At 43.9% G+C, this 10,892-nt stretch overlaps 1 protein-coding gene across 1 annotated transcript in view; it reads right to left on the bottom strand.

Annotated features, from left to right (window-relative positions):
• ACTR3B (actin related protein 3B) overlaps window positions 1-6,027 on the bottom strand; it is a 62,100-nt gene extending 56,073 nt beyond the window's left edge. The window contains 1 exon segment of the mRNA XM_032483050.1: window positions 5,842-6,027. Coding sequence (XP_032338941.1) covers window positions 5,842-5,885 — 44 coding nt within the window. The 5' untranslated portion in view covers window positions 5,886-6,027.
• Window positions 6,028-10,892: the final 4,865 nt, after the last annotated feature.

The raw sequence follows: 10,892 nt of genomic DNA on the forward strand, positions 1-10,892 counted from the left end.
GATGTGAAAATCTAAATAAAATATTAACAGAATCTACCTACACATCGAAAAGTAATGCATCATGATCAAGTAGGGATTTATTCCAGATGCAAGAGCGGTTCAATATTAGGAAATCCACCATATTCCACTGAATATTCCACTAAATATTTCTATTCCGCTATTCCACTAGAGTAAGGAACAAAAGGATAATACCCACTAACTCCACTTCTATTTAACTTTATTTAGAGGCAATGCCACGGCAGTGTTTCCAAAAAAAAAAAAAAAAAAGGCAATTAGAGCTCCCAGAAATGGGAAGGAAGAGGAAAAACGATCTCTGTTTGCCAGTGACAAAATTCTGTATCTGGAAAGCTGTAAAGATCAAGGGAAAAATTCATACAAACAATAAGAGCACTTTGTAAAGCAGCAGATTAGAAAATTAACACAGAAATTAATAGCTTTAATATATTCAAGAAAAACAAAATATAACAAAAGAAAAGATACCATTCACAGTAGCAAAAAAAGAAAATCACATAACTAGGTGTAAATCTGACAAGAAATCAACCTGCAGTAAACACAATATCCCAACAAGACACAAAAAAGACTTCAACTGATGGAAAGAATATACCATATGCTTCAGTGGGAAGACAATATCATATATCTAATTGTCCTCACTAACTTTTGAGTTTAATACAACCCAAATAAAAATGCCATCAAGTAAGTTTCCCCCTAGAACTAAAGAAGCTGATTATAAAGTTTGTTTGGAGAAACAAAAAGCAAGAATAGATTGGGAAACCCTCAAAAATAAAATGAGGTTGGCAGGGAAGACCAGCCCCATCAGATATTAAGTCATTCTAAAGCCCCAGTAATTAAAACTCTGTGGTGCTGTCAAATGAACAGATTCATGCCAAACAAAATCCAGAAATAAACACAACTGCACAGACGAACTTAGTGCACAATAAAGTCGGTATCTTCAAGCACTGAGGTCTTTTCATAAGCAATGCTGAGATAAATGAGAGAGCCAAAAGGAGAAAAGGCAGAGTGGGCTCTTATTCCAGCATAAATTCCAAGTGGATGAGAGATTTAAATGAAAAAATAAAACCATTAAATAAATATATATATATAATTTTATATATATATATAAAAATCTGGGGATGAGGGGAAAAAACATGTCTTAACTATGATTCAAAATCCAAAAACAATAAGGAAAACATAAATAAATCTGATTGCTTTAAAAAAATCTTTGCATGGCAAAAGACTAATGCTACACAGGGAAAGTGTATTTGCAACGTGTATCATAAAGGGTTAACACCTCTATGCACAGAAAAGAGGTAACAGGCTATGACTGCTTTCCTTTCAAAGGTCTGCTTATAAGCCTGGCCTCTGGCTGGCATCTGGGATTTCAGGAGGGTCCCCACCATTCCCCTAGTGCTAAGAATGGTTCACTGTGCTTAAACCGTGCAAATACATTTCTGCTGAACACCTGCTTTCCTTCTGGGACTCTGGAATCTGGGTATGTGCCAGGTCGAAGGAGTCATGACCAGCCCCCAATAAAAACTCAGACACCAGACACCGAGTCTCTAAGGGAGCTTCCCCAGTAAACCATGCTTCACACGTGCCATCACTACTGGATGCTGAGTAAGCATGTCTGTGTGACTCTCCACTGAGAAAAGGACCCTGGAAGCTTGCTCCTGGTTTCCTGCAGGCTCCGCCTCATGTGCCTTTTCCCTTGGCTGTTCTGCTTTGTACCTTCTCACTACAGTCCCGTGATTGTTCCCAGCGAATCACTGAACCTGGGGATGGTCTGTGGGACCCTTAACACATCCCAAAACAAAAAGATTCTAAAAATAAAGAAGCAGAAGACCAAAAACCCACAGAAAAATGGGATAAAGATGAAGAGGCAGAAAACAGAAATGCAAATGCCTCTTAATCATATGAAAAGATGCTCATCTTCCCATATAATAATATAAAAATTCAAATTAAAACTACAATAAGGTATCACTTCCTACCTTATAGACTGGTAAAAAATCAAAAATTTGGCAACAGACTCTGTTGGTGAGTCTGTAAAAAGAAACAGGCACTCTCAGACATTGCTGATGTAGACACACAACTGAGTGGGATTTGACACCGTCCAGCAAAATTCCATATGCACTCACCCTTTGACCCAGAAATCCTACTTCTGGAAACCTATCTCAGAGATACTCCCACAAAACATACAAAAAGACGTCTGCACTGCACAGGCTGTGTTGCAGTCTTTCGATAATAACAAAGTGCTCAAAAAAATGATGGGGACACGTCAAAAGAACACCAGGAACAGCCTGAATGGGCTTCTGGACAATCTGGACAAATTTAAGCATCAAAACAAATAATGGCAATAAGAAATAATAATCCATGGAATACAGTAAGAATGACATAATTCTTTGGACAAAATAACCCATACAGACAATAATGCATGAAAGTTTAAGGAAGAACAGGGTATTGACATAATCTCCTATCTCGCCACAAATGACATTAATTACAAAGGGGAAAACAGCACACAGTGGAGAAATCTAGTGGACATCACCGTCCAGTTGAACTTCATCAACTGTCTTAAGCCTTCTGACATGAATAAGTTCTGGGGTTCTAATGAACAGCACACTGACTACCGTTAACAGTACTGTATCACATACCTGAAAGTTGACAGGACAACTGGATCTTAAACGTTCTCACCACAAAAAAGGAAAAGGTAATTATGTGGTGTGATGGAGGTGTTGGTAACGCTACTATGATAATCATTTTGTGATACGTAAACGTACCAAATCAACACATGATAACCTTGAACTTTTGCAATGTTATATGTCAATTATATCTCAGTAAAGCTGGGGGAGAGGCCTTCTTAGTGATGCACAAAGCAGCTTTGGTGGTACTTCTGTGGTTCTCGTGACAAAAACTGCACACCCAGTATCTATCCTAAGGCAACCCCAGATGAGCCTGAATTGAGGAGCATTATCCGTAACAAATGGCTGCCAAAAATGCCACTGTCTTGAAAGACAGAAAAAGGCTAAGGAACTGGTCCAGTGAGACCAAAAAGACATGATGACAAGCAACCAGTGTACGGTGCTGGACGAGGGAGGAGAGCTGAGTGTCCGTGAGACATAATGGGACCATTCATGGGTTCCAGACGGCATCTTAGATAACACTGCTGTATAAATGTTACATTTCCTGGTTTTGATTGTTGGCCAATGATTACATGAAAGAAAGTCCTTGTTCTCACAAAGTATACACTGAAGTATCTTGGTATAAAATGGCATGCTGCCTGCAACTTACAAACAGTTCAGAAAAATAATAATGTATATGGATACACAGAGAACAACAAAGCAAATGTTAATAGTAAACTGGATGAAAATTATATAGCAGTTTTTTTGGTACTCTTCTTGCAGCGTTTCAGTAATTCAAAATTTTTTCAAAATAAGTTTAAAAAATACAAAAAATATTTAAAAATACAAAAAGCACAGTTAAGTGAAACTCATATCTGTGAGATATTCTCTGAACACTATTCTGCATAAACGAAGCTTTTCCTCTGGATCAAGCAGAGCCTTGGTCCTTATTATCCTGGCCCCCAGCACACCTGTGCTCACTGAGGTGGCCCCAGGTTTATTAGAGGATGCCAGGATACTAGGAAGAAATTCATTTGCTATAAAAAAAAAAATTGTTTAGTACATTGTCTACTAAACCATTAATGTCTACCATGCATAATTCAATGTGAAATTTTCTTTTAGAATTTGGTACGAGAAAAAGCTTTTTCACCTACGAAACAGGTATTTCTCTCCCTTTCTTAAAATGAAAATCACATGACCATGACTCTCCTGTAATTTTCTCAGACAGGAAGACTAAGGCCAAAGGTAAGGCGGGACGGCTGCACCACCGACCTGTAGTTAAGGGTGACTCCCCAGGCCCATTCTCTTCCGTGGTCCTAGTTATTTTTATCTGCATTTTACCCCCTTTTTATCTTACTTTGAGGTAAAAGTCAATCCAAAAGCCATGTTAGCTCTACGGGAAATATAAGAACTACTAAAATGCTCAAGTAAATGTAGGCTCTCCCAGACTGCTCTTCTGGCCATACACTGGACCCTGGGAATTCATGAGTAACCACGGCTGTTTCCATGACAAAATATGTCCATGTGAAACCCACTGCGAAGATTCCTGGCCACTGTTTCCAACTCTCGACACCAAAGCCTGAAGCCTGAAGACAGTAATATAAATTTGGGCCTTAAAACAATGATAACCTGAAGTTGCATCTCCAAGTGAAATATCACCTACCTCAAAAGGTCAAAACTGAGCACCACATTTTAGATATTTATAGCAAGAAGGATGAGTAAGGTCCTCAGCTTACTAATATTAAAGGTATGACAAACTCTGTGGGCACATTTTATTGCTTCTACTAAGAAATGCTTTGTGTTTCAATAGTTTTACAAGACCAAAACCACAAAAACAAAAATTGCACATGCAAATGTGAGAAGGAAAATTATTTTACCTGTTTCCTTCACTCTTGACACAACCTAGCCTCAGGTAGATGTGGGGTGAATACTAGATCATGCATGGGAGGAGAGGATGGATAAGGAAGTCAACAACTGAGGGGTGTTAATATCAATACTGGTTTCTGGCTTGGGTTTTGGGTAGCGAAACAACCTTCTAAAATAAAGAGCCACAAAACTTCTGGTACAAGGCGTATTTCAAAAAGGAAAATTAGTACAAGCCAAGAGGCAGTTTTTTCCAGCCTGTAACCACTACTGGTGGCTCCAGCAGCAAAAGGAAAGAAGGATCAGTAGGAGATGGACTAGCAAATTAAAGAAGACACCCCCACAAGGTTGTCAAGGAAACCGAATCAAGTGCATTTCTCTAGAGAAAAGAATCAAGACTAAGGTGAACATGCCATGGAATATTTTGTGGAAAAAATGATTAAAATCCCACCTTGAAAAATCTTTAAGAAGCTAAATTTATTTCCAGGCTATTTGATGAAGTACTTCATCTACCACGCAAGCAGGCAAGCCTGAATTTCTAAACTACCAGCTAGATGGATGCACTGAGCACCTTCCAAAAACCAGCTAAGCTCGGGCCACTAAAAGTACAGGACACCTTCTAAGGTCACTTTTGCATATATTAACACCACCAAAAGAAGCAATCACACCCAAAATGTAAAAGGGGTAGGGGGAAGAACTATCCCACAAACCGGATTTCCCAAATTTAGACTTTGTTTTTCAAACTGGAGCCGTTTTAACATTTTTTTAAGTGAAAAGGCAACTCTACGCAAACTAAAACAGCAGCTTAGCCTGAGTGTGCCATTCAGTACTGGAAGAGAGCAGAGCGGGCTGGAAAAAGGTGCCAACATGGTAGATGAAAGTGAAAACCTCTACAAGTAAGCGATAAAGAATAACCAGCAAGGAGAACTGACATGCGCCTGGGGACCCAAAACGAGGGCCACTTCTAAGAATGTGAGAAGGCAGGGGTACGGTTAGGTAGGGGGAGAGCAAGTAACGTCAGGGGGGTCCGCCGCCAACGGCCCGAAAGCGGGCATCCCAGGGAGGCTGCGAGCCCAGGGAGTCCCCGCGGGCCGCTCGAGAGGAGAGGTGGGAGGCGAGGCGAGCCGGGCCCGCCGGGCCCCCGGCTCTCTCCCCACCAAGGAGAGCGAGCCGTGCGTGGCCCCTGCGGGCGTGGACGGGAGGGACGGGGCGGGGAGCGGGGCCGGCCGCCGCCCCCTGCACAGGTGTGCCCGGGGCGGGCCGCCGCCAGGTGACGTGAGGGCGAGGGCGGGCGGCGGGCAGGTGCTCGGCCCCCGGGGCCGGAGCGGGGCCGCGCGGGAGCGGGGTGGGCGCCCGCGGCTCTTACCCGGTGCCGCAGTCCACCACGCAGGGAGGCAGGGAGCCCGCCATGCTAGGCACGCGCGCCGCTCGGCCCACGCGGGCGGCCCGGGAGGCCCCGCAGCGGTCCGCTCGCCGGCCGCTCGCCGCGCTCGCCCCGCGCCGCCCGCTCCCGGGAGTCTCCGCAGCGCCGCCGCGGAAGCCCGGATGCTCGCGGCCGCCCACGTGACGCCGCGCCCGGCCGGCCAATCACGGCGCGGGCACGCAGCGTCCTCGCCCCGCCCCCCGGCCGCCATCTTTAGTGCTGGCAGTGGGGTCTCGTTGCCCATATATCCAACCTGGCCCCTGAGGAGATTGCGGGCTATTTTTAACTGACTTACCGTGAACGTGACCCCATTTCCAAGGCCTGGCTCCTTCTCATCCTGTAAGTCTCCGCTCAAATGTCACCTTCTTAAGGAATTTGTCTCTGATCACCCACCAGGTGCCTTCCCTGCACCATACTCCCTATCTCAAGATCTATTACTTACGTTCACATTTGGAGCAAATGTGTACCATATATATATTTCATTGTAGTCGGTCCCCCTCGCCAGACTATAGGCTCCACCAGGATGAGCTCCTGTCTGTCCAACCATTGATGACTGGATGCGTAGCACAGTACTCGGTGCATTCGTGGGAAGCACCCAAATGCTTTTTGAATGAATAAAGAAAAAAAATCACCATCAGAATTATTATACCTACCAGAACACTGCATAATTTCTTGTATAGAAGAAAAACCTACAAAACAAATGCATGGCCTGCCTTAAGGAATGAATAGCCTTCGATTGGGTTAATACCCCACCAAGATCATTATGGAAAATATTTTCAAGTATCAAAGATGAAATGGTCGTCCAAAAGTCCTTACTGGAACCCAGGACCAAAGTAGGTAAGCACTTACCTACCAAGTTATGAAGACAGTGAAAGTCCCACTTGCTCCCTCTTCTCTGCCCTACCATAAATTCCTGCCTTCATTTTTAGGAGGTTTCTGGAGATTTAGTTCCATGTAGTTTAACTGGTATTTAAAGCATTTTTAAACTGTTTTTTCCCCAGGAGAAGTAATAAATTAGTTGATCGTGCTAGGTAAACCATGATCATTCTTTTTTTTTTTTTTTAAATCTATTTAGGTCAAATAAGGCCTAGACCTAGAAATTGATCAAGGGAACTGGGAAGAGAGGTGGAAGTTGGGAGGAAAAGGAAAGCTCAGGAGTGTGCAGGAATCCCAGCATAGGACCCCAAGGCTGGGAGCAAAGGCCCACTTGCCTCCTTGTGTTTTGCCAGAGCCCGGCCAGGTCCCACTTTTTCATGGCCTTCATTAGAATATTGTAGATAAACTCTAGACTGAAGACTGTCAGCACCGCCACGTCTTTTATTTTCATTCGTTTAGTGCGTGTTTGTCAAGTGCCTGCTGTAAGATAGGACTTAGATTAGCTTGGCCATGAAACAGTAAGTGGGACACTCACAGTCTCGGCCCCCAAGACTTTAGAGCCTCAGTGAGAAGGAGCAACAGGAAACATTCTTTTTATGGCTGAGTAGTATTCCATTATATAAATACACCATACCTTCTTTATCCAGTCATCTGTTGATGGACATTTAGGTTACTTCCATGTCTTGGCTATTGTAAATAGTGCTACTGTGAACATTGAGGTGCATGTACCTTTTCAAATTAGAGTTCCTTCCAGATACATACCCAGGGGTGGGATTGCTGGTCATATGGTAACTCTATTTTTAGTTTTTTAAGGAATCTCTATACTGTTTTCCATAATGGCTGCACCAAATTACATTCCCACCAACAGTGTAGGAGGGTTCCCTTTTCTCCACATCCTCTCCAGCATTTGTTGTTTGTGGGCTTTTTAATGATGGCCATTCTGACTAGCGTGAGGTGATACCTTATTGTAGTTCTGATTTGCATTTCTCTGATAATTAGCAATACTGAGCATCTTTTCATGTGCCTATTGGCCATCTGGATGTCTTCGTTAGAGAAATGTCTGTTTAGGTCTTCTACCCACCCAGGGGCATGGGATTTGATTACATTGATTACCCCACCTCCTACCCATCTCCTTGTGCTTCCTTCTTTATGTCTTTAGTCATGGGAGCTCTCTTCCAGTAGGTTCCATCTTTTTATCGATGGTTGTTCTGCAGTTAGTCATGATTCTGCTGTGTTTGTGAGAGCTGGTGAGCCCTGGCTCCTTCTACTCTGCCATCTTGGCTGCCAGCCACTGTCATAGTGGATTAGGGCCCATCCTAAGGACCTCATCTTCCCTTGATTCATCTGCAAAGGCCTTGTTTCCAAATAAGATCACATTCGCAGGCACCAGGGGTGAGGACTCCAACCTGTTTTTTGGTGGGGGGACACAATTCAACTCATATGGTCATATGGTAACTCTATTTTTAGTTTTTTAAGGAATCTCTATACTGTACCATAATGCACTAGCCTAAGCCTAAGCCAAAAGCAATCATTGGTAAGGGAACTGATGCCCTTTGATTGACTTAGGCTGTTAAAGACCACACCCCTGAGCTGGAGACGGGCCTCGTGTCCTCAGAAGCACACGGCTCCCAACACCTGACAGGAGTAGGATTTGGTGAGCGGTAAGGGAAATGACAACAAATAATAGTTTTTGCCTCACCTCAGTCATAATTTTCCTAATTAAACCGTATGTTCTCACTCATTCTTGGCCTTTTCACTCCTCTAGCCCCTGCTTGGAATTGTCATTTAGATAACTATTCCTTGCTGACCCAGCTGAGATCTGTCCCCCTCGGAAGCTTTCCCCCAACTTCAAGGAAGAGTAATCAGTCTCTGCTCTGGGCTTGCAGAGGGCCTCACACATCTGTCCACATCTCCACTGACCTGATGGCCTCAAAATCACCCTACTTCCACAGCCCTTGGTAGAGCAGGAGCTCCAGAGTAGAACCGTGTCTGATACAATTTTCTATCTCCAGTTCCTCAGACACTTCTGACATTTTGTAGCTACTCAATGAAAGGTAATGGAGTAAATGAAAATCATAAGGCAATTTTGTTATCATCAAAAGCAAATAAAAGCAAATGTTCTGTATAATTTCTGGGTTGGAATTTTTACTGTTTTTTTTTTCTGTAGTATTACAACATATTCCTCTGCATTGTTCTTCTTAGATCGTAAACTCCTATAGATCAGAGCCTGACGGCATCCGTTTTGACAAAGGGCAAAGCGCCCACAGAGAAACAAACCTCCCATTCTGTACAAAGCACTTCAAGTACAGTCTCTATTAATTATATTGTTAAGGTTTGCTCCCTCCAGTACACTATGCAAAATTCTACAGACTCCTTGTAATGAGAGGAATGTCTTAATCGGTTTTCTGTGGCAGGAAGAGGCGTCTCTTTATTGGGTTTCTACCCAACAATGACCCGCCCCCCAACCCTCCCTCCCCCTACCCCACCTTCCTGCCAACAGGCAGAGGCAAGGAAATGGGAATGCTTCCTGTTGAGAATTCAGCATCTCTTCTTGGCAGGTGATGTGACTGTTTCATAACTGCTCTCCTGACTGCTGCATTACCCAGCTCCACTCTCAAATGAACTTTTAATAAACATCTTTTGATGCTGGCTACAATGCATTTTTACACACATGAAGACAACTTAAAAACCAAATAATCAGGGCTTCTAGAGATTGTCGATCTAATGCCATTTAGCCAGTGAGTACTTGGACAATATGGTCTTGATCTCCTGATTTGACTAGTTGTGCTGGGCCAAGAAGGAGAAAGAACACAAAAAATAAAGGCTGTCTTGCAAACCTGCCTGCCCAGCAGCAGTGTGAGCCCTATGTTGCAGAACTGCAGGAAGGAGCGATCTGTGTGTTCTCTGTTGCCATGAGGATGCAAATAGAGAAAGGAGGACCCAAAAAGTAGGGCCTGTTCCTTTGAAAGTAGCTGGCATTCTCCCTTAAGAGGAAAAGCTTGTCACTGCACTCAATGGACCTCCCAGAGGTCTTGGCAATTGTGGGAGAGAATGGTCCAAGCTGGAGCTGATGGGCTGGAGAGTTTCAGACAGTTTGATAACAGACCTCAAACCACAGGGTCGGTAGGGAGATCACCTAGAGCTCTGAACTTACTCAGATCAGCTGTGCTGTTTCTGCCTCTGCGCATGACGATTACTCCAGCTGCAAAGCTTGTCCTCCGCCACCCCCTCCAGCTCTTCTCACCCTCCTCCAGCACCGTTCATTCAGTCGCTCCACTTCCCCTGTGTCTACAGCCTTGCTATTTATCCTCCTGTCACTCTTGCTGAACTACTCCAGATCTTTCCGCTGGCCAGCCTGTCTCCATGCTCCGCCTGTCCAAGACATCTCGGGTGCATTACACTGCTAGGAGAGGCGATGTGGCAAAACACAGAAAGTTTGCACATCCTGTCAGTCTCCTGTCCCCACAACCTTCAGTGGCTCCCTATTGTCATGGAATTTGATCCAAACCCTCATTATGGCATTCAAGGTCCTCCATGGTCTGCTCCTACGTCATCGTTCTAATCTCATGTCATGCGGCGCCCCTGACACAGCTGGACACAGCAGACCACAGGCCAAACTCTTGGTATTGTCAGGTCATCATGCAGACCCTTCAGTCTATAACATTCTTCTCTGCCTCTCCCATCCTCTCCATCCTTCAAGATTCCACTCAAGCTCATTCTTCCTTCCAATTTCAATGTCATTTTAATAAGGTCTTCTGTTCTACCAAACAGTATCATGGTTTTATTTGTAACTCTTTCCGATCCAACTCTTATGGAGAGCTGAATTACAATAATACCTTTGTTTACAAAGCATTTTCACCCCATCACACATTTAATCTTCATAACAGCCCCATGAGGTGGGTATTATAAAAACTGTTCTTAATCAAATAAGTGAAGCTCCTACTTTTCAAATGAGGATATATTAAAAGTTTCCTTTCGTTTGGGACACCTTCTTCAGGCCCTCTTGAGAAAACAGGAAAATGCTCAAGTGTTGAAAGCCAGCATCTGGTACACTGAGGCACACTGTACGCCCGAGCCAGGAGGAGTCTGGGCAGTCGATCCTTCAGACTAACTTGCTC

Source organism: Camelus ferus, chromosome 7 (assembly GCF_009834535.1).
Source record: "Camelus ferus isolate YT-003-E chromosome 7, BCGSAC_Cfer_1.0, whole genome shotgun sequence".
NCBI classification, from domain to species: Eukaryota; Metazoa; Chordata; class Mammalia; order Artiodactyla; family Camelidae; genus Camelus; species Camelus ferus.